Genomic DNA, 24,215 nt, shown 5'->3' on the forward strand with positions numbered 1-24,215 from the left:
AGTAGTCTCTGAAAAGGATATCAGTGTTTTTAATCCAAAGTTCATGATTGTAAGGCAATTCTCCAAAGGATTATTCCCAGTCTCCATTCTTAGGGATACCTTTCCACAATTCCTTCCTCATTTCAAAGTCTACTGCACTCTTGTTGCATTTTCCATTTCCAGTTCTCAGTGCCAAACTTGTTTCTGATGGCATTCTTCCACCAAGCCCAAGATTTGTTTCCATACTGGTCTCTGATGCCTAGGTACCAATTCCTTGCAGTGTCAGTCAACAAGATTGTTAATCTGCTGATTATCATGTTATCCAGCATCAAGTAGTCTCTGACCAGGATATCAGTATTTTTAATCCAAAGTTCATGATTGTAAGGCAATTCTCCAGAGAATTTCTCCCAGTCTCCATTCTTAGGGATACCTTTCCACAATTCCTTCCTCATTTCAAAGTCTACTGCTCCATGATCAATGTAGGGGAATTCTTCTTGAGCATTTGCATCAGGAGTATTGCTTGCAGGCTTGGGGAAGTTATCTCTTGATGGTCTCTGGGGTTCAGGAGTAGGAACAGGAGGAGGAGCTCTGTGTTCCTGTTGTTGCTCATGGCGGACATTCTGAAAGGGATTATTGTACAAGAGATGAGGGGGTTGGTCTCTGTCATCTGGTATTATCAAGGAATCTAGCTTTGAGCTCACAGAGTTTACTACAGAAGATATGTCACTGAATCTCCTCTTAGATTGTTCAAATCTGTTGTGCTCATTGGCATGAAGGTCATTGATTTGATTACCAATGGATGAAAGATTGTTGCTCACTTTCTCTTCAAAATCTTTCAGATTTTGACCAATTGTATCCGTGTTAGAATGACATTGGGATTCATTCACCAGAATTAGATCTTGAACTGTCTCAAACTTCTCATCTATGTGTTTCTTCAGTTGTTCTAACAAATTGTTATTCACTGTGGACTTCTCTCTAGCACTTTCACCTATGTTGTTCAGGATTTGATCAAGCAAAAAGGGAATGAATTCATTTTTAAACAGATCAAGAATGGAATGATGCAGGACATCTTTAAAATTGCTGACACAAGATTCAAGAAGAGTACCAGGAATGGTTTCAACAGTACCAGATAATTCAGAGAGAAATTTAGAGAACAGGACTTGTAATTTTTCTTCTAGAAACAAAGGGCCATTTCTAGACTTTTCAGTGTTAAGATTATTGATGAAAAATTCTCTATTTGAAGGATCAGAGAGATTGTCAATATCTAAACTAAGGCCTAGTGGGGAATCACTACTTAAAGAACTTTTAGGCAAAGATTCATCTAATAAGGGCCTCTCCCCCTGGCTCTCCCGCGTCCATAGCCTCTCCTCCCTCCTCTTGTTGCTCTCATTAGGTATTCTCCTATTTCTAGAACTCTCTGAGTGTCGTCCTTGGGGCGTCTCCAGTTCCTCCCTGATCCTCTCCAGTTGTTTTGAGGATGGGGGGGGGGGGGGGGGGGTTGTGGCCTGCGAATTCTTGCGGCATTTGAGGATAAAGGTGTGCATTGTAGCCTCCAGTTTGATGATGCGGGCTGGGGCGGAATAACTGAACCACCTCTCGCGGTATAGAAGCTGGTGGCGGCCTCACTTGGAGCGTCTGCGGCGGTGGCGGCGGCGGCAAGGGAGTTCCTTGGTAGTTCTGATTCTCTGGGCGCAGTTGAGGTTGCGGCTGTGGACAAGATTCTGGTAGATTGGAAGGGGTAGGAACCTGGAAATCCTGCGCCAAGGCTCTTTGCTGAAAACCTGTAGGCTCTGGAGTCGGCGTGACTAGCAACGGTCGTTGGTTGGCATGCGGTATCATTGCTAGCTGCGAAGGAGTTCGGATTTGTAGCGCGGTCGAGTTCGGCGGCACGTTGCCGTTGTTCTGATGCGTCAAAGAGACTTCTAGATTGTTGAGTTCCTCTCTGGGGATCCAATCCTGACACAGGCGTATCCCGTCATTCCTCCCAACTAGATCTATGATCATTTCTTGGGTCATTCACCAAATTGGTTTTGTTGTGTGTTTCTGCCACTATATCTCAACAGCAAGTGGTGATTATTCCATGATATTGGTACCAGAATTATCATCAATTTCTAAAGATTATTTTGGTATAGTTTTGATGGATGTAAATCCCAAAAAGCAGCTGGTATAGTCTCATTAGTCTCAAAATATTGCCTAATTGGTTTTTTTTTGGTGTTTCTGCCAATTTATCTCAACTGGGGCTTAAATTTGCTTCATAATATTGTCACCATTAACATCAGCAATGTTGTCAGAGTAATTGGGTCATCTTTTGCTCATGAAAATCCCAAAATAGGGCAGCTACAACCTGATGGGTCTCAAAATACCACCAAATTGGTTTAGTTTTGTGTTTCTGCCACTATATCTCAACCACAAGTGGTCATTATTTCATGATATTGGTACCAGAATGTTAACCAATTACCCCAGATTACTTTGGTATAGTTTTCATCAATGAAAATCACAAAATGGAGCTGGTATAGTCTCATTTGTCTCAAAATGTTGCCGAATTGGGTAGTGTTTTGTTGTTTCTGCCACTGGATCTCAATTTGGGTGAATATTTGTTTCATGATATTGAAATCATTAAGATAAAAAATGCTTCGAGATTAATTTTGGTCAGCTTCTTCCCATGAAAATCCCAAAATGTGGCAGCTACAGTTTGATGTGTTTCAAAAAGTCACCAAATTGTTTTTTTTGTCTTCCTGCCACAATATTCCAATAGCAATTGGTGATTATTTCATGATATTGGAACCAAAATGTTCATCAATGACAAATGATAATTTTAGTGTTCCCTCCAGGGATGAAAATCCCAAAAAGGAGCTGGTATACTCTGATTAGTCTCAAAATATTGGTTAATTGGGTAGCTTTTGGTGTTTTGGCCACTGTATCTCAACGGGGGCTCACATTTCTTTCATGACATTGGTACCATTAATATAAGCAATGTTGAAAGAGTAATTTGGGTCAGCTTTTGCCCATGAAAATCCCAAAATGTGGCAGCTACAGTCTGATGAGTTTCAAAATATCACCAAATTGGTTTTTCCTTGGTGTTTCTGCCACTATATCTCAACAGGGAATGTGATTATTTCATGATATCTGTCATCTGGCTAATATGGCAGAGCCACTGTGAAATAAAAATCCACTTTTATTAAAAACACAGTTTCACATAAACTAGGTTCATGGGTTTGGCCTGCAATTTTCTCAAAAACCCTGCTGGCCTCCTTGCCACTGAAAATGTTAACCCCCAAACCCCAAAGGGCCTTGGGTTGACCCCCCAGCTGGTGCGTGAGCAACAGGCAAAAAGGGGCCGGTAGACCTCCCTCCACCCAGGAAGTGCTGGGAGGGAGAGGGCCAATAAGCAACTCGTGCCTATGCAAGCGCAGTAGGTCATGAGATCACTGGTTGATTGACTCCACAAGGGGACAAACAGAAACACCCTCCCCCAGAAGATTTATAGTCCTCTGCAAACTGTTGCCTTCGCATGCCAGCCTCAACAATTCCATCATCTGCCGTACGCAACCAGCCCCTACCATTATATCAATCAGCCACCAAGCTGAAACCGTATCCACCAACATCTTACCACACAACCGTATCCGCCACATCAACGGTTGCCGCTACCCCGCACCGCGTCATTAGAGATGGCACCACCTGGTGTCCGTCAGCGGGTACCTGCTTGACTTCAACAGGTGTCCACCAATTTGTGCGACAGGTACCCGACATATACCCCCCACATCACCAGAAGCTTCCCGAGAGGGCTTCCTCTCGGAAAGCTGAGATACAAACACCAGCTTGCCGGGAGGGATTCCTCTTGGCGAGCTGGTATACATACACCAGCTCGCCAAGAGGGCTCCCTCTCGGCGGGCTGGATTACATACACCATCTTGCCAAGAGGAATTCCTCTTGGTGGGCTGGTATACATACACCAGCTCGCCGAAAGGGATTCCTTTTGGCGGGCTGGTATACATACACGAGCTCGCCAAGAGGTCTTCCTCTCTGCAAGCTGGTGTATCTGTACCAGCCCGCTGAGAGTGGTTATGTATTCCACCTCGCCGAGAGGAATCTCTCTCGGCGAGCTGGTGTATGTATACCAGCCGGCCAAGGGGAAGCCCTCTCGGCCTCTTGGCGATCTGGTGTATGTGTACCAGCCCGCCTGGAGGAATCCCTCCGGCAAGCTGGTGAATTTATTCCAGCTTGCCGAGAGGAATCCCTCTCGGCGAGCTGGTGTATTTATTCCAGCTTGCCAAGAGGAATCTCTCTCAGCAAGCTGGTGTAATACCAGCCCGCCAAAAGGAATCCATCTCGGCGAGCTGGTCTATGTGTACCAGCCCACCAAGAGGAATCCCTCTCAGCAAGCTGGTGTATGTATACCAGCCCGCTGAGAAGAAGCCCTCTCAGCAAGCTGGTGTATGTATACCACCCCGCGGAGAGAAAGCCCTGTTGACGGGCTGGTAGACATAAATGCATATACATACACCTCTAACACAACTACGTGAGGACACTCGAGAGATGGGGGGCAAGGCAATAAGGGTCTGATAACTTGATTTAGAGAGAATAAGGGAAAATGGGTGTAGAAAGAAAAAAAGAAGGGGAAATGGGAATTTAACAGATTAACTCCCTGGGGAAGCGTTTGGTTTTGAGCAGGAACTGGGACACTGCTTTCTCCGCTCGTTGGTCTTTGAGAACTCAATCAAGTTGATCCGCCTTGAAGCATATTTTTGATTGCCGTAACCGCCGGCGCAAAGTTGCTTGTTGTATCTTTGCGTGAGGGCAAAAATTCATCAGGTGGTACACCGTCTCCCTAGCCCCACAATTTGGGCAGAGAGGGTTGAATATCCTGTTAATAAAAAACAAATGGTACTTCAGCGTGCGATACAAGCTTTGACCAGTTTTTCCCTTGAGGTATGGCTTGAGATTGCTCCTTGTCAACCAGGGTCTGTCTCTTGAGTTTTTCTCGCAAGATAATATTAAAGAAAGGTCCTGATTGGCACTGAAAGAATAATATGTGAAATGATAATGAAAGCCATACAACACAAAATAAAGCTACCAAATTGGTATGAAGGCAAGGTAGACTACCTTTGTGATAAATGTTGAACACAGAATGGATTTAAATTTTTGATGCTGTGCAGGTGGTTGTGCAATTGGACCTTGAATTTGCAGCGGCAAAGCCGCCTTGGCCTCTAGTATACAAATAAAACATAAAAAGTAGTGTTACATATGAAAGAGACATTATTACTCTTACATATGTAAAACTACACAAAAACATTAAATACATATATAAATAACAAATTACTCAGCTTTGTGTAATTAATACGGACCTACTTTGCGCAGCAGCGAAAAACTCTTTGCACACAGAATCAACCGTCCCCCGACGTCGATCCTGCTGTGCGCGCAAGCGGAGAAATACTTTGCGCACAGCGACTTCCCCCGAAAGAAGGAGGGGATTTTTCCCAAATTTTTTTTGATGGATCAAAAGAGGGGGTCTTAACTGCCCTCTCCAAAAAATATTAGATTTTTTGGAGGTGTCCTTGTCATGTAAAAAAAAAATCATAATATTAATCCAAAAAAAGGCACCCGCTGCCCCGATAGCCCACCCCGGGGACTTTTCACCGCTAAGACTTCAGCGGTCGGGTACACAGCCCCTCGAAAAGAAAGTTCGAGGAGCAGCAACTCCGGGCCCGGCTATCCCCCAGCCGCCGTGCTGATGGCCGGCACAGGCCATCGAGCGGAGTTACACACTCCCCCGATGACCGGTGTGCATGTGGCACAAATTGCCGGTCATCGAGGGGGTGTTCACTCGGACCCGGTCATCGAGGGAAGTATGTACTCCTCTTGATGACCGGCACGGACCCGGTCATTGAGAGGAGTGAACACCCCCCTCGATGACCGGAACGGACTCGGTCATTGAGAGGAGTACATACTTCCCTCGGTGACCGGGTCCGTTCCGGTACCGGGTCCGTTCCGGCTCACCTCGATCGAGGGAGTGAACACCCCCTCAATGACCGGACCCATTCCCGTCATCGAGGGGAGTGTTCACTCCTCTCGACAACCGGAGCAACCAGGTCACCAAGAGGAGTACGTACTCCTCCGAGAATGCCCGGGACGTTCCGGTCATCGAGAGGAGTACACCCTCGATGACCCGATTGCGCCGGTCGTCGAGAGGAGTGAACATTCCCCTTGATGACCGGAACGGGCCCGGTCATCGAGAGGATTACATACTCCCCTCGATGACCCGATTGCTCCGGTCATCGAGAGGAGTGAACACTTCCCTCGATGACCGGAACGGACCCGGTCATTGAGGGAAGTATGTACTCCTCTCGATGACCGGCACGGACCCGGTCATCGAGAGGAGTGAACACCCCCCTCGATGACCGGAACGGACTCGGTCATCAAGGGAAGGATTTATTCCTCTTGATGACCGGAATGTTCCGGTCATCGAGAGAGGAGTATGTATGTACGTACTCCCCTTGACGGCCCAGTTGCTTCGGTTGTCAAGAGGAGTGAACACTCCCTTCGTGACCGGAACGTCATCGAGGGAAGTTTGTACTCCTGTCGATGACCAAAACAGAGTGGCCATTGAGAGGAGTACATGATCCCCTCAATGACCGGTAGTCTGTGCTGGCCGGTCATCGGGGAGCGTGTAACTCCGCTCGATGGCCTGTGCCGGCCATCGGCACGGCACGGCGGCTGGGTGTTAGCCGGAGCTGCTGCCCCTTGAACTTTCTTTTCGAGGGGCTGCATACCCGACTGCTTGAGTTTTGGCAGGTCAAAATTCCCCGGGGTGGGTTATCGGGGCAGGGGGAGCTTATTTTTTGGATTTGTATTATAAAAAAAATTACATGATGGAGGACACCTCCAAAAAATCCAAGATTTTTTGGAGGGGGCAAGCAAGACCCCCTCTTTTGATCCATCAAAAAAAATCCAGAGAAACTCCCTCCTTCTTTTGGGGGAAGTCGCTGTGCGCGAAGTATTTTTTGGCTTGCGCGCACAGCGGGCTTGACGTCGGGGGACGGTCCATTCTGTGCGCGAAGAGTTTTTTGCTGCTGTGCAAAGTAAGTCTGAATTAATAAGTAAAATATTATAGAAGATTCTGGTTCTACGGGTACACCACCGCTGCAACTGAACTATTTTGAGTGGTATTTGAAACCACTCAAGAAAGTTTTCAATTGAATTCAGATTGGACGTCGGGGCCCGGCCCCCGCGGAAAACACTTTGGGAAGTTTTCCAAGATTTCCAACCAGTAGTTTGCATTTGGTCAATATTCGGCTTTTGAAACCTGTAACGTTTGCAGGCGGTCATTAAGAAGTTTTGCCCAGGGAAAAAAGTTTTCTGGAATGCCAGAAACGTTTCTGATTCAATCGGAAATAGTTGGAGATTAGCAAAACATTTCCAAAAATCAGAAGAAATGTTTTCTTGAAAGCCCAAGATGTTTTGGACTCAATTGAAAATGGTTGGATAACCCCAAGATGTTTTGGAAAACGTTTCTATAACCACCATCTGATTGGTAAAACGTTCCAATCTTGTCCAGCTGTTTGGTCGGAAACGTTTGCGCAGCAAGCAAAATTTTCATAAATCGTCAATTATTACCATTGGCATTGCTCATAAATACTGTACATTTCTACCATGCAGATCATGTGGATATAACAATTGAAGAATAAACCAACACAAAAATAACAGAAAAAAATATACATAGAATATGATCATGGCTATGTCAAAAGTCTCAACCACTATCCGGGGCACCAGTTGCCTCACCAAAGATCACCACTTTTGAATTCAAGAGCCCCAGCAACTGCCTGTTGCTGATGCTGCATACTGTAGATTAAGTTTCCTTTATGTTTTTGTGCGGAAATCCCCTGGCTGCTGGCAAATACAAAGAGCAGAGTCGGATGAGCTCGCTCGTTTGGAGCAGTATTTTCTTGTGGGAGAGGGTGACTTACTGCTGGTCCAGAGCAATCTTTGAGGATATTATCTGTTGAGCAAACAAGCCTATCGAGCAGGGGATACCAAGAGTCAGATGAGCTCGCTCGTTTGGAGCAGTATTTTCTTGTGGGAGAGGGTGACTTACCGCTGGTCCAGAGCAATCTTTGAGGATATTATCTGTCAAGCAAACAAGCCTATCGAGCAGGAAATACCGATGAGAGATGGATGGCTACAAGCTCAAGTTGCAATTGGGCATCAGCATCCAGGCAAGGGAGAAGGGAGAAGGCAATATGTACTCAGAGGATGATGGACTGACCAGATCAATGCCAAGCTTGACAGGACCTAGCCAAGCGTAAGTGTTTTAGCAGTGAGATGTCAGACGGGCTTTTTCTCAAACGTTTCAAGGCTTGGGGTTAGGTTGAATGAAGCTGGCAAAGGCAAACAAACAATTGGGCACCAAGGGTACCCATGTGAACCACTGCATTAACGTTGAAAACAGGAGGCGCCTGTAGAAACACAAGTCACCGGTTAGTTAAATGATTGAAGAAAATCAAAATTGTGCAGTGATTGAGTGAGCGGAGGATGCAACAAGTGAGCAGAGGATGGAACAAGTGAGTGGAGGATGGGCCAAGTGAGCGGAGGATGGACGAAGGGAGTGGAGATCAGGGGGGAGCTGGGGGGAGAGTGGCCAGTCCCTCACAAGGAAGGAGGAGGCAAGGGCTTCCAAATTTTTGGCCTCGGTAGGCCCGATGGCCATCAGAATCGGAATTGGCATGGGAAACTTTGCGCATCCCCAAAACGTTCCAGATAAACGTCCGCGCCTCCACAAACAAACGTTCACGCATACCCTAACGTTTCAGGGAAATGTTTGTGCATCCCCAAATGTTTCAGAAAATTGTTCTTTGGGAAGCGCAAACGTTTCTATGGAAGATAATGGCATCCACAAACGTTTCAGAGAAACAATACGGGCAAGAAACGTTTGAGGAACCAAAAACGTTTGTGGGAAACGTCTCAGAATGGTTAATGGCGGCTGAAACGTTTCCAGAACCACATGTTAACTGTGAAACTTTTCCATAACCGCTTCTTAACCTCAAAACCTCTCCAAAACCGCATTGAAACTGTGAAACGTTCCCATGTGGCTGATCTGCACAGGTAATGTTTCCTAAACCAGATTTTAACCTCCAAACGTTTCAAAAACCATGCTCTAACCCGGAAACGTTACAAGTTGGATTCAAGAAACTTTTCTTGCAGCCGTGGTGTAAAATAACCTAGGGTACCTCACTTACACATACCCTTAATTATTATCCCTTCCTTGTGTAAACTAACTTCAAAGTTTAAGCAAGTGCATCACGCCCCGCGTGAATGCACTTCTATGTTTATATATCTAAGTACATATGTATACACCTAGTTTCAGTGACGTACATAACTGAGGTGTTGTGTATAGTTTAGAAGATGGCTTTATTTGTTGCGTGGCGCACCCAAGCCCGCGTGCTCTGTTGCCTAGAGCTCAAGCCCACACGCATGGTGTACATATATGCATAATGCATAAACTAGCCCGCAACCAAAGTGCTTGGGCTACCAGTAAGTAAGAATGGGCCAGAATACGCCCGAATAGCAATATTACATGTGTTATATGTCTTGTACACATGTAATTAATCACCAAACAAGATGTAATTACCACATCATTCAATATAAAAACATTCTAGACTGAAAAGGACTCTTGCAGCGTGCACAGGAGAGACTAGAAAGCACCCCAGCTTCTCCCAAGCCTCACTACACGTAAATTACAACTGTAGTAAATATGTAGAAGGGGTCAAATGAACTGGAGCATGTGATAAGTGCCTCCAGAACATGTATAAAGCACTGCTTGCACGTGTACAAATGCACAGAAGCTAGTTCTAGTACCTTCTGTGGCACATTTCCACGGAAATGAGCGTGACAGAACCCCCAAACCAGCCCCTTATATGACGTGTAAAGCATGTGTAAAAACAAGCAGAACCTCTGTAAATGTTCCTTGGCAACCCTTGTATCCAAGCCTCAAGGTTCCACGATCAACAGCGCCTTCTAGCGCAACCAAATTGCCTCAGAATGCGCCAACAAGTGTCCCCCTGTCCCCTGGGCGCCCCTGGAGGCCTGCCTAGGCTATAAAAAGGGCCCTTTCTCCGCCCAAAAGGAGATTCCCAAGATTTACATCACCTATTAGAATTTTACCCGCCTTCAACAGCCTCAATAGCCTGTGATTTGCCAGGTAAAATACCTACTTTTGTGATTTTTGGCCCTAATTTCTGCCTTGAAGCTGTCCGTTAACCACCCTGACCTCAAGATTACCTCCTCTGAGCGCCTCCAACTGCCCAACTTCACGCCTGAAGAACCTCAAGTGACTCCAGGGTCTTATACTAGTAAGGTTAAGCCTCTTCTCTTGAGATTCTCCGCCATTTTCTTTCTGGGATTTTAAACACCCCTGTTTACAGGCCCCAGTTCTTTACTCTTAAGGGATTAAACACCCCTGATTTATCAGACCCCTCTTAAAGTTAATTATATCAATTTTATTACGTCTAATTGGCCCAAATTGCCCTATTTTTACGCCATAATTCCCAACATTTACGTTGGAATTATCCCTTATAACTTTGTCTTAGATTTTTACAACTCTAAACTTTTGCTTTTCACCACGTGTAGCTAGAAGGATAATATCCTTGGCATCACGTAGGCTGACAATATCAGAACCAAAATTTCCATCAATGACAAAGATGATTTTTGTATGCCTTCCAGGGATGAAAATCCCAAAAAGGATCTGGGATAGTCCGATTAGTCTCAAAACTAGAGGCCAAAGCGGCTACGCCGCTGCAGGGTGTAAGCAACACTGAAACAAGTACAATACATGGAGTGTATCTGGTAAATGTTTTCATTAAAGATGGAGACCTACATGTCCTATTTTTTGTTTTCAGCCATCCTATACATAATCAGGGCTAAAAACAAAAAATAGGAATTGTAGGTCTGTACCTTCAATGAAAATTTTTAACAAATATGCTCCATGTATTGTACTTGTTTCAGTGTTGCTTTGAGGCAGTGGTGTTGCGGAGTAATCCCGTTGCGGTGTTGTAGGATTCACTCAACACATTGTGAGTTGCTCCAGAATTGATGAGGAAGGAGGCAGGGGGCAATGGGGTCTGGGGTGTGGCTCTGGGAGTTGTGATGGTGCAAGAGATGAAACATTGGGGATCAGTTTCATTTCTGTTTAAAGTTTGACTAGCGCCAATACTACAAGACAACTCTGCTGCGCTCAGGAAAGGCACAACCTTCATTCCTGAGCACCTCCATTTTTTGACAAGTCAGCCCGGCCTTTTCCGCCTTTATCTTCTGTAAGACTCAAAAGTGGTTGTGAAACCCTTTTTCTGAATGGAGAAGGGGATGAAGGAGGTGCAAGCTCTGCCCTTCTATACTACCAGCTACAAGACCCACCAAGGTAAGCTTGGCAAGTTTTAATAAGTGATAGGAGTGGTTAGCTCAAGATAAGTTTCTTGTGACACAGTATAGAAAGGTTGTTATTCAGTATGTAAGGTTTGTTATATGTAAGTAAGAGGGTTGAGTGGGTACGTAGGTGTTTTGGGTGATGGGTGAGTATAAAACTTGATGAGTAATAAACTGAGGAACCACAAATGGGGGGGAAGAGAGCTCCTTATATAGACAAATGTGAGGGATTTTGGCTCCAGGGCAGCCCCTGAGTGAGGTATTTTAGCTGGCCTGGACTGTACAACATGAGGGAGTTAAGAGGGAGTGGCTGTGTACAATTTATGCAAGGGGTGCATACATGAGGAGGGGCTGTGCCAGATGATGTCATAATTTATGCAAGGGGTGCATAAGCTGTGCAGGGAATGATCAGGTGATGTAATAAGACCAAACAAAGTGGAATTAGAAGGAACTAGAATGCGGGGACCATTCAGTTGAGGGGGCACAGCTTGCAGGGGCAGTGCTGCATGATGTCATGTACATAACAAACAAACCCAAACCAATATATGTAGTGGGGATAGAATGGTGCGGGGAATGTGACTTGAGGCGCCTGACAGGTGGTTGACTGGGTGCTACAGGTTGTCCAAGGGGTCTAACTTCCAGTGTAGTGGGGCTCCAGTGATGCTTCCAGTGGGGACTAAAGGTTACTTTAGCCATGGTGTCCATTTATGGTGTCCAATGGATGGTATCTTGAGGCCTTCTATATGTACATGAGAAAAACTTTTGATTTTTCACATTTTCGAGTACCACACCGCTGGTCAGCCTCTGCCCATTGCCGCCATCCCTTCCACTAGTTGGCCGATTTGATCCTCCATTGCCGCAATCCTGGTGTTCCTGCGGCCTTTTCCCTTCTTGGTCGGACATTTGCGGGAAATGTGGCCCTGTACTCCGCATTGGAAACAGAGGCCTCCCCCATCATCCGGGCCTTCTCGGAGTCGGACAGTTGGCCGTTTAACACCAATACATCCATGGCGTCGGGGTCAATCTTCTGTTTGGTTGGTGCTGTTCCGGTCTCTGCTCCGCTCATCGCCGTGTCAAGCTCTAGTGCCAAGCTAGCAACCTCTTTAATAGTTGCAAATGCGGTGCGTGAAACAATGAGCCCCATCTGGATGCCCCGCTTCAGGCCCTGGCTGTACTGGCTGATCAGGGTGGGGATTTCCCACCCCGCTGCGGAAGCGTGCTGGACAAAGTAGTAATGAACTCGGAGCTTTAAGGTGTAGTGATATAAGTAACTACACGAGTGTACGACTTAGTACCACAAACAATCACTAACCTTTAAGGTGTAGTGATATAAGTAAATACACGAGTGTATAACTTAGTACCGCGAACGATCACTAACCTGATCAGTTGTGATGAGAGTTAGCAAAGAGTTGTTTGATGAAACTATATGAGTTGATTCCTTTTTGCACACCTTTAAGGTGTAGTGATATAAGTAACTACACGAGTGTACGACTTAGTGCCGCAAACAATCACTAACCTGAACAACAAGATAAGAGTTGGTTAAGATGGAAGGATACATGATAAGATAACCTAATGAGTAACAAACCTGATCAGTTGTGATGAGAGTTAGCAAAGAGTTGTTTGATGAAACTATATGAGTTGATTGAGAAAAGAACCAATACATGATAAGAACGGATTTTTATATGATCAACTAGGTTTTGGAACAACTGCGGCACAACTGCACTAAAGGCAGGAAAATGAGAAAGACCCAAAAGAGCTACTTTAAGTTCAACAAGTAGTGGGTGTAGTCTGCCACAGACCCAGTCTGCTTCAGCGCTCAGAGGGCTTGTTCTGCCTTTGCCTTCTTTTCCGGGTCAAAATACATGCCCCGGAAGGCCATCGTGAACTGCGCGTAGGTCAGGGTGGGCGGGTCCGCTGCCGCCTGGTAGAGAAATGGGGCGGCCCATACTCCCGCAGGTCCAGTGTGGTGATCAAAATGGTGGTCAAGCTCAGCTTTGGTCTCCGTACTTGCCAGCATCAGTCCTCAAGATTCTCAATCCTGGAATATCAAGATCCAACCCTCAAGGTCCCTCTATCTTGTCCTCTTTTCTTCTCCTGCTTTCCCTTCCCCCTCCTCCTTCCACTATTCTCATTATTTCTTCCCTGTCCCTTCTTTGGAACCTGTTTCCTTCTCCTCTTCTTCTTTCTTGTTCCTAACACAGATTTGTCTGTGGGTTTATTCCAGCCTTTTTGTCCTTTGATCCCTCTGTTCTGGTTCTTGTTTCTTTTTTTTTCCTGGTCTCTCATCTCATATATTGTGGCTCTCTTTTCTTGTCTCAGCTCTTCTTCAGTTTCATTCCTGGTTCCCTTTTCCTGAGCTTCTGTTTTGTTCTGTTTCTTTTCTTTCTTTCTGTGGTTGTTTTGTTGTGCGCGCGCGTGGCGCGCAAGGGATATGATGAAATGCATGTGACATGTTGTCTCCCCAAGTCCAAGTTCGCAGAACTTGGAGGAGGGGAGCAGGGGATGGCATTCTGATCCCATCAAAAAATTTAGATCATCCTGAATCCAGAGTCCGCAGAATTCAGAGAGTCAAGATCCCTTCCCTACCTTCAAGAATCTTTTCAACACGAAATAAAACCGCCGCCCAGGATCCAAACTCCGGCGAACTCTCAAAACCAACCCACCACAAAGCTATCACCTTGAATCCCTCAACTCATTTCCTTGGACCATCATTCCGAGAGGGCAGCCACCGGAACTAGAGAATCTGCCGTTCAACCCGGGTGCCAGCGGCACCCGGGTGCCGCACCCGTTTTACCTGAAAAATAGGCACCCGCACCCGTACCCGGCACCTGCCGGCGGGTGCCGCGGGTGTACCGGCGGTGTACCGGCGGGTGCCGCCGGAAAGGATCCCTTCCGGGAGACGAGGCTGTTGTGGTCTTGTCGTCCGCAAGGGATCCGCGGACGACGAGGCTACAACAGCCTCGTCGCTCGCAAGGGATCCGCGGACGACGAGGCTACAACAGCCTCGTCGCTCGCAAGTGATCCCTTGCGGACGACGAGGCTGTATCTTGTCGTCCGCAAGGGTTCACGTGCGGACGACGAGGCTGCATCTTGTCGTCCGCAAGGGTTCACTTGCGGACGACGAGGCTGTATCTTGTCGTCGACGAGATACAGCCTCCTCGTCCGCAGGGGATCCCTTCCGGGAGACGAGGCTGTTGTAGCCTCTTCCTCCGCAAGGGATCCGGACGACGAGGCTGCAACAGCCTCGTCTCACTGATGGGATCCCTCCCGGACGACAAGGCTACAACAGCCTCGTCTCCCGGAAGGGATTCCTCCCAGACGACGAGGCTACAACAGCCTCGTCTCCCGGAAGGGCTTCCTCCCGGACGACGAGGCTACAACAGCCTCGTCTCCCGGAAGGGATTCCTCCCGGACGACGAGGCTACAACAGCCTCGTCTCCTGGAAGGGATTCCTCCCGGACGACAAGGTTATGCTGTAGCCTCTTCGTCTGGACGACCCAAACTCCGCCGCATCCGGGGGAGCTGGGGCGGTGCCTGGGCAGGTACCCGGGTGCCACACCCGTTTTACCCAAAAAACAGGCACCCGTACCCGCACCCAGCACCCGCGCGCGGGTGCGGGGCGGGTGCCGGAGGTACCTGCCAACGGGTGCCGGGTACCTGCCGCGGGTCCAATGGCAGATTCTCTAACCGGAACCTTTTTCCCCTCCCCGCGCTGTTGCCGGCCTAGCACTGGTCAAAGCTTCATACCATTCCGCTAAGTCCGCGCGTTGTGGAACTACTCTTTGGGGGAATAGAGCTTAGAGAGGGATGAGTGCGTGAAAAGCTGCCTCTCAGGTTGGGAGAGTAATATGGGACAAGAATAAGAGTATGGACTCTTAAAAAAAAGTGTGGCTGATGAAGTATTGAGAATAGTGCTTTCTAGACAAAATCAAGGGGGAAAATATACTGTAAAATATGTGGTAAAGTAGGCTATGTAATTCTTATTCTGTGACCAGGGATGCAAAGTGACAATCTGATGGGGGACAAACAGAATGGGCCAAAAGGCTCTAAATTTATAGTGAGGGGAAAACAGGTGGTTCTGAGACAAAGAGAAAGATGGGAACAGGGTACAAAAAGCCTCCAACAAGGTGACAAGGCAACAAACCAACAAGGCATCTACTACATGGCTTGGGATGACATAAGAGGAAAAAATAACCATGGCGCATCAGCCGCCATGCATCTGAGAAAGAGTTACGCCTTGCTGGAATATAGAGGAGTTAATTCTAGTGAACACTCAGGGTCCTTCCTAATAGTCTGGCTCTGTTTGATGGTAGACTTTCTCCCACTTTGAACCTGATTTTGTACATATTTTATTACCCATTGTGGAGGGCCATCCATGAAAGTGAATACTGAGAAGTTGAGGTGCCTTGTAGAGATGATTCTAGGCTATCATGAAGTGTCTGTGGGTGTGGATTACATGTACCAGAGTGATTTCTAGAGGGTGTTGGGCGGTGATTCCTTCCTGGTGAGTGTCTGAGTGATGTAATAAGGTTTTGATTAGGCTCACCACAGCGTTTGGAGCCTGGCTGGAACCCCGGTTCCTTTGCCCCTGTGTTGAGTCCCTGCTCCCGCAGCTTCCCTGTTTGCAGAATCTCCACATGCTTTTGTAGCTGTAAATTCAGTGTTTTTCCTGAGCCTACATATGGGACGCATAAGCACGCATGCTTATTGTCTGTTTGGATATGTAGACTGAGCATTTGCTCAGCCGCTCCACTGCATTTCTGCATGTGCTGCGGTGAGCAGACATTCTACGCCACTCACCCACATAAATCACCACACTGCTCAAACTCAACTCTTTAAGATCAATTTCATCAAGAATCATTGCTCTGTATCAACCACAAAGCTCCAACGTGGACAGCCTTTCTAGATTCCATATTGGTGAGAAATTCCCAAGCATTTCTTCTTTTTCTATTCCTCTTTTCTTACCAGTTATCATTGTTTGCTAATTGTTCCTTCTATCATCAGTTTATTCTTGTCTCCAATCTTGTGTCCTTCCTATTGTTTGAAAAAAAAATTTACCTAGCTAGTTTAGGGTTTTTCCTTTCTCAACTCATTCTTGACCTCACCAGAACACTAATTCTCTCAACCAAGTCTCAGTTACTCAATGTCTTCTCTTCACTCCTCCAATTTTCCATCCTCTCACTACAATCCATCAGCTCTAGGATTTGTTTCTTATTCTCATATTAGCATGTTTAGCTTGTTATTTATCTTTATTTCCTTGTTCAGTCTGGTTTTGAAATCCAAATCAATAAACAGTTCCCTCAGCTTCAATAGTGTGCTACATCTACAAGGCAACAAGGACTTTTGCACTCAGGCCGAGAAACCAAATTTTGGGAAGACTTCCTGTGGTTTGTGTGGAATTAATGTGACCATTTGATACACCCACAATGAGCGGGGATAAGTATGCACTCACCATCAGGGATGTCTTTACTTCATACAGCAAGGTCAGCTTTTGAAGACAAAGGCAGGCAGCATCAATGCTGATGGAGACATCACCTGCTGAGAGACGCAGACCAACACAAAGCTAAAGATCCTGTGATCCAATAACGGCGGGAAGTTTGACTACAAAGTCCTTGCAAAGTTTCTGACTGATAATTAAAGGCATCATTGTATATCATTGCCAAATGGCCCCTTGCCTACCATCATCTCCAGAACGGTGCAGCTGAAAGGTACTGGGCGCCCCGACCTTTCCCCATCTGCCCGGCTGTGTAGACTGCACCAAAATGTAGGAGATGGCACAAACTAGTTAAATACTACTGAATTGATTTGCTTTATGGTCCATGGTGCTTTGTTTCATCAGGGAAACATAAGCGTCCACAAAAAACAATAACAGAATGTGATGCGGGAGAGAGAAATTTGCTACCAGATATCGGACAACAACACAAGTGTAGATTTGAAGAACTGAACAAGAGCAATATAGCATGGCCGCCTGGATCAGGACGGAAAGCCACAATAATCCTTACAATCTGAATTGGCCGAGATAACTAGCGCTGTGAGTGAGGTGTAATTGGTTGAAGAAGCTTGAAAATCGCCCCGGAACAAATGTGTTCAGTGCAGCACCTGCGTTGACGATTCTATGAAAGGATTGGTCGAATGCGCTATCGAGGCGACCAAAGCCACCTGTCAAATGAAATTGACAACAAAAAATCAATGTGACACTACTCTAGTGTTTTCAAACAAGTCATGTAAATAATTTACCAAATAGGTCTAGCGCCTGAGAGGCTCCAAAGACGCGTGAAGACGTTTGGTATAACGTGTTGAAAGACGATAGAGTGCTCATGAAAAGCGGACTGAAGGTGCCCTGATGAACAACAGCACTCTGTCAGTGATGCAACATTAGGTCAACACACAGGTGTCAAGCCTTACAAAATTGCCGGTAGCGATACAGGCCGCACAAGTGTTGAAGGATGTAAGTGCGCCATTGAATTCAGAGTACAACTGTTGGACTTCCGAACGAGCAGACTGCAAAGTGAATCCGTTGGTGGCAAAACGGGTGTTCGCCGATTGGAAATGACTTTGCAGATTTCGGTAGGAAGTTGTTACGGCTGAAAACCCAAGTTGACGAGGAGCCAATTTGCCCCTGTAGTCATGGATGATCAGACAAAAATGGTAAGCTTTGATATATTTGTTGGGAAAAGACTGATGTGCTAGTCTCGGCATCGTCAGTATACTCTACGCACCCAGCCGGAGTAGTTGTAGCGAATACGGCAGCTACAGCACACGTTCCAATGTCGACAATATCATCATCTCACACAGTGGCGAAATTTCGCAGTCATGGCGTGTGTTGACTTACCAATGAAAAAGCTCGATATGAAGACGAATCGCACCATCTTGGTTAACAGTGATATAGCTGACGACACGGGCTTTGATCGATTGAAGAGATTGGATTGCCTCTGGTGCAGTGGCTCAGTGGGGAATCGGGGGAGGATAGCTTGGTGAAGTCCCGATTGGAGATAGACCAGTGCTCTTTATAGGCTAAACGGCACCGTTCATGGTGCAGTAGGTATGACAACTTGGCAAGCCCGCAAGTCTTCTGACCAAAGACATCAGTGGCCAAGAAATCCACCGATACGAACAATTTCAAATGGTGCGGTCCGCAGAGACCGATTCAGCATGTCTCCTTCCGACAACTCAGGGCGAAAGTCATGAGTTAACATAACATGAGCCATCCTTTTTGGCAGCACGGTTCGGCCAGCTGACCGTTTCGGAATTTTTCATCTTCACATCCACACGCTAGTGAATACATCATTATTCTTCATGTATATAATTAGGAATGGGTTACAACACTTTTGAAAACGATTGTTGTCACCATAAGGTTTGGAATTAGTCCTTGGCCCTCCTGGGCAAGCCTTGGCAGTCAAAAATTCAAATAAACAAATGTGTATCTCAATTCATTTGTCATCTAACTAGTGAGCAAAAATAAACATGTTTCTGACGCTGGAGGGAAATCTCTCTTAATCTCTCAGGCAATAAAAACTCGACAAACGGTCATGTTGGCTACGAGCACTCGGCAGAAGGAAGCTGTGATGAACCTCCAGGCGCGTCGCGTGATAGCAAGGACGCATGGCCCAGTGGTAAGGCGCTCGCCTTCGATGCAGGATGAGTCTCCACTTGGGAGCGAGAGATCGGCGGTTCGACCCCGTCTGCGTTCAACCCTGCTGTTAGTTCGCTCGGCGGGTCGTGGTTGCTGGTGTCAAAAGCAATCAAAGCTGACGTGCCTTTTGCGATTAGCTTCTCTTGGTAAGTGACAAGTGAAGTTGAGTTGTTTTGAACTACATACACATTGGTGTTTATCAACTGATTCTGGCTTTTAGGTTTTGACAACAGGCAGGTACATATGTTCTCTTTATGTACTTGATTGGAAAGTTCCCCAACGGCTCCGGCCTCACACCGGTCACACCGGAAATTTGTTGTTGTGTTACCGGGAGCGCAGCAGGAGGTGGGTGGAGTCCATGGAACCGTCCAGCCCTCCCTGTACGCGCTAAGCCCCAACGCACGAGATGGACGCCGACAAGCTGTACGTGGAAACTCGTGCTCAGGAGGCGCCGGAGATAAGGAGTACTGGGAGCCAGGGGAGGTCGACTCCCAGAAGCCTCAGGGTCCCCCTTTCCCCTCAGAGCTCGCTCCTTTTCCCCCAAGCTTCCCGTCTCCCAGATTCCCTCTTGCCAAGATCCTAGGATTGCTCAGCGCTCATCCACTCGCTCCCACCATTCCAGATCTAAGTCCTTTTCTTTCGCAACCTCCCTCCCACCCAGCTCAAGTCTAGAAGGAGATCAGACAGCCACGTCCACACGTGGGGTCTAGCGCCTTTACCCTCACACCCTCCGGGGTCTTTCTGCTCCTGGAGGATCCGGTCAGCTGCCTTCTCCTCCCTCAGGAACTTCTCCCTAACAAGTCCTCCCTCCCGGAGGACTTTGTTGGAGAGAAGCGCTGCGAGAGCGCAGCACAAGTGATCGGGGATCAATCCTCCCCCGACCCACACACGAGAGTCTTGGGAAGTCACTCCCTGACTTCCGGGGCTCTCCCTATGTAAGCAGTAGACAAGTGACTACTAGACAAGCTAAACCGGGCCCCCCAGGGACCAGCTGTAGTTACGCAGCTGCTGTCTGGCCCTCCGCCTAACGGCAAGGGCGCGCGGAAAGCACGGGTGAAACCCACCCGGGCTGCTACGACGGAGAACCCCTTTTCTCCTGTCAGACCTCCCCGCGGCGTCCAGGTTAGAAATGGATAAAACTAGGCCAAATGTAAGAATCGGAATTACGTCTGGTTACGCAAATGTTATTACAAGGCTGTCTGTCTTCAATGCGTGTAAATACGAGTAACAATCTCAAAAACTGACGTATTAAGATTGTATTTTCACACAGAGAAATTGCGCAAGAGGTTTGGGTAACAGAAGAACTTGATGAATCAATACTAGGAAATACAATGCTTGTATTCCCAATACATTTAGATCATTTAGCTGAAATCCAACCATAAAGCACAGACACTTTTGTAAGAAAAGATAAAAAGGAATTGTAGTTCACCTCAATTGTTTTTCTCTCTTTTCTCCATTGTAATATTTTTGTTTTCTTCTTAGCATTATCAGAAATCTGAATACAAGTTCTCAAACCCACATTAAACCATCATTAAGAAATCACCAATCTCTTCCAAATCTGTATCGCGCCCTTTGTTGTCATTAGCTAGTCTGTAGACATTTGTGAGACATCATTCTCTGGCCTGTCCAATCAATCATTGTAGTACTTTAGTCATTACACCCAACCAAGGGGTGGGCCTGATGAGCCCGAGACTGCTTGCTGCCACTGGCCAGGCTTGGGGTTCAAAGTCCCTCCGGCGAGCCACAAGCTATACTTGAGGGGAATTAGGTATGTAGTCATGTGAACAAGTGAAGCTGACAGTATGGAAATAAAAGAGAAATACAAGCACTATCTATGTACAGCAGGGGGGGAGTGTGAGCCTGAGCCTCTATAGTGGCTACAGGACACAAGAAAGATGGGGGACACTGGTTGTATTTCTTGGGATAAAGAACTACAAACAGAGAGTAAGAGAAAAAGAGAAAGAGAGAAAAGGAGAAAGAGAAATGTATGATCTGGAGGGGGACTATCTACTCCTTATAGGAGGATCCTCAAAAGTCAAATTGAACCACCTGGAAAAGTGGTAAGGACAGCTGTGCCAGACCAACAAGAGCTACAGCCTCCGCACGCACCAAGGAGACGGTGGGGGGACACAGAATAGTAATACTAATCTGCTCTGATTTTTAGACTGAGTCTAGGATTAACAGAGTAACCTTTGATCTTGAGAGTGGTGGATGTGAAGAGCAATAAAGAGAAGCAATCAAGAGACACAGAGAATCACTCTGGAAAATCAAGGTTCAAAGGAAGAGTATACTTACTGTCAATAACCTAGGCGCCTGTGACGGTAGGTGTACTGGGAGCGTGGTATCCTCTTGTGTGGTGATCCTGGGTTATCTATGGCGTGGTCCTGGGTTGTCTGAAGTCTGTAGATCCTCCTCAGTCAAGGGGGATCCTGACTTCAAAAATTTTCACAGTTTGCTTATGTAATTACATATGTACATGTGGTTTGGCGCACCTGGTAGCGCTGACACGTCACAACTGCGCATGCGCACCACAACTCAAGAACTCAGGGAAGGAGTATAGTTAAAAGGAATTGGTAAGTTGTAACTAGGGTTAAAATTGCATGGGGAAACAGAATATGAAGTCAGAACAAGTATATCTCTTAAGGTGAAAAAGATATGAAGTAATTCATATGTAAAAAAGTAGACAAAAGGCAGACTTTAGGTCAGCTGTGTTGACTCTAAGGCTGACAGGGAGGGGGCGTAGAAATTTGGAAACCAGATAGCAGCAAGACATTGTAGTGACGTCCAGCAGCTTGTCTCCTTGGTGTGCATCTGTGGATTCCGTGGAGGGGGGGGGGGGGGGTGGGAATGCTGTGAGGCTGGGCAAAAATTGAGTTTCTGGACAGGCCAAAGGCCAGGGGATGTGAGTGATACAGAAAATGATCAAAAGGGGGTGAGGGACAGACCAGGATAGGTTTGAGTGTTTTGGACAGACACACCGGGGATGGGGAGGGATATGAGTGGGACTTTCAGGCATGGGTGATGCCAAGAGAATAGATTCTCTTCTAGCTACACCCCCAACGGATTCAGGTAGCGCACAGAGGAGAGCAGTAAGTAAAAATAACACCTGTGGTGATGAGATGAATCATCCTGGGGCAGCAGAACACAGAGATGAGTGAGTTCGTGGAAGGATGATTCATTGCATCATAGAAATGAAAGAACAAGGAAAAGAAGAAAAAGAGAAAAAGAAAGAAACACTAACCTGGGGTAGCAGAACACAGAGATGAGTGAGTTCGTGGAAGGATGAGGAAAAGGGCTTCCACGTCTCTGCTGCCTCAGGTAACTACATACAGGATGTCACGGCTGTGAAAGGTGAGAGAAAGGTTTGAAGCAGGAAAACATGAGAGAAACATAAAACAACAACACTACAAATCAACATGTGGCACTATAATTCTTTGGCTAAAAGCCAAAGGAGCACTGGAGCTGGCCGTGCTGGCGGAGCTGAGTTCATAAAACACAGGGGGAAGTTTGGCATTGCCAGGACGCCCGGAGTAGCGTCACCCGCAGGATGCAACCCCAAGGGAAATATAGCACCACTGGGGTGTCCAAATCCATTTATACTATTGTGCCGTTGGGATGGCACTGCACAACACCTTTGCAATGACTGCACCCAACAACCCAGGGATGTGCCACTTGAGTGCCAAATCCCAGGAAGGATGGCGCCGCCCCATCACAGAGACAGCAGCCCCGGACGTACACTTGAGTGCTCCAGATACAGGTGGTCGTCTCATGGGTGGCATTACAATATCCCTTGGACGCCAAACACTTGTGTGCTGCGGATACAGGCGGTTGTCTCATGTGTGGCATTACAACATCTCTTGGACGCCAAACACACCTCTTGGGGTGTACACCACGGGCCGTCGCTGATGTTCATTGGACATGTATGTGGACATGTCCGCGGATGTCCAGCTCTGGCACTGCAGGAAACGTCCGCTGGATGCCACTTGCATTGCGCAATGGCGGAAATTTCGCCAGAATGCATAAACGTCCGCCGGATATCAGCCACTATCACCAGGTTGGTAAAAATTGTAGGAGATCCAGTGGTGATCTGATGTGTGTGCTGATGCGCGCTCCCCGCGGGGGGTCATGTCAGTGAGGGATGTGGGAGCAGGCGCATGGCAAGAGTGGGGCTCATACACCAACCTGCTTGTCTGGGGTGCGCGCTCGCGGGTTGCAGTACAAGATGAGCAGTGTCCATAACAACGATGCAGCTATTACGCTACAGTTAGTGTGTAATACACTAATTGAGCGGTACTTTGTCCATGATCTTGTCTTCAGTCTCCTCTGGTCGAACTCTGTGAGTTCTGCTCGCTGTCCCTCCAGTCAACACCCCTGTTTGGTCGTTCAGAGTGCTACCCTGATACAGCTGTTGCCTCTTCCCCGCGATTGACTGATTAGGAAAAAACTGACTCTGCACTGACAAAAAGGATAACTGTCCTAGCAAGTCTCTTGGTCTTCCAGCTGCTACCAACCACGGCTGTGTTTCAGCAGGTCTTGAAGAAGAGCCCTCTCCGTTTTCCGCAATTACTATGTCTCCGCTGTCCGAACCGCCTGATCCGATCTGAGCTTCTTTGTTGCCTGGAGTAAAGAATTTGCCTTCCAAATGGTTCATTCACTGTTTCCGCACGTATCTCTTTCCCAAGTATCCGATGACAACACAAAGTTGGGTTCCTGGCCAGACCCCCACTTGTGAGAATAAAGGCTGGTATGTTGGTGGAAATGTCCTCTAACCACCCTCTTCAAGAATATATGTGTCCGGGCTGTGTGATTATTGGTAACTTGGCTCCGCACTACTACTATCCGATAGCCTTCAGCGCTCCTCTCTGAGCCTCTTACGGAGTGCGGAGCTTTATTCACTTGCAGATTATTACACTATAGATCAGGCTCAGAGAGGAGCGCTGAAGGCTAGCAGATAGTAGTAGTGCGCAGCCAAGTTACCAATAATCACACAGCCCGGACACATATATTCTTGAAGAGGGTGGTTAGAAGACATTTCCACCAACATACCAGCCTTTATTCTCACAAGTGGGGGTCTGGCCAGGAACCCAAATTTGTGTTGTCATTGGATACTTGGGAATGAGATACGTGCGGAAACGGTGAATGAACCGTTTGGAAGGCAAATTCTTTACTCCAGGCAACAAAGAAGCTC

General features: G+C 47.0%; 3 protein-coding genes across 3 annotated transcripts; all 3 read right to left on the reverse strand.

The window, feature by feature from the left end:
* Positions 1-7,971: 7,971 nt before the first annotated feature.
* PtA15_11A429 (uncharacterized protein) lies at positions 7,972-8,701 on the reverse strand (the record flags this gene model as incomplete). The annotated part of the gene is made up of 5 exons (XM_053161336.1): positions 7,972-7,992; positions 8,072-8,155; positions 8,243-8,268; positions 8,384-8,432; positions 8,516-8,701. The coding sequence occupies 5 exons, from the start codon at positions 8,699-8,701 to the stop codon at positions 7,972-7,974; spliced, it is 366 nt and encodes a 121-aa protein (XP_053025293.1).
* An 8,691-nt stretch (positions 8,702-17,392) lies between these two features.
* PtA15_11A430 (uncharacterized protein) lies at positions 17,393-18,263 on the reverse strand (the record flags this gene model as incomplete). The annotated part of the gene is made up of 5 exons (XM_053161338.1): positions 17,393-17,553; positions 17,632-17,734; positions 17,800-18,013; positions 18,114-18,144; positions 18,227-18,263. The coding sequence occupies 5 exons, from the start codon at positions 18,261-18,263 to the stop codon at positions 17,393-17,395; spliced, it is 546 nt and encodes a 181-aa protein (XP_053025294.1).
* Positions 18,264-18,930: 667 nt separating this feature from the next.
* PtA15_11A431 (uncharacterized protein) lies at positions 18,931-19,217 on the reverse strand (the record flags this gene model as incomplete). Its single annotated transcript, XM_053161339.1, has 2 exons — positions 18,931-19,142; positions 19,214-19,217. 2 exons carry the CDS (start codon positions 19,215-19,217, stop codon positions 18,931-18,933), a joined length of 216 nt encoding a protein of 71 aa, XP_053025295.1.
* Positions 19,218-24,215: the final 4,998 nt, after the last annotated feature.

This window comes from Puccinia triticina, chromosome 11A, assembly GCF_026914185.1.
Source record: "Puccinia triticina chromosome 11A, complete sequence".
NCBI lineage: Eukaryota > Fungi > Basidiomycota > Pucciniomycetes > Pucciniales > Pucciniaceae > Puccinia > Puccinia triticina.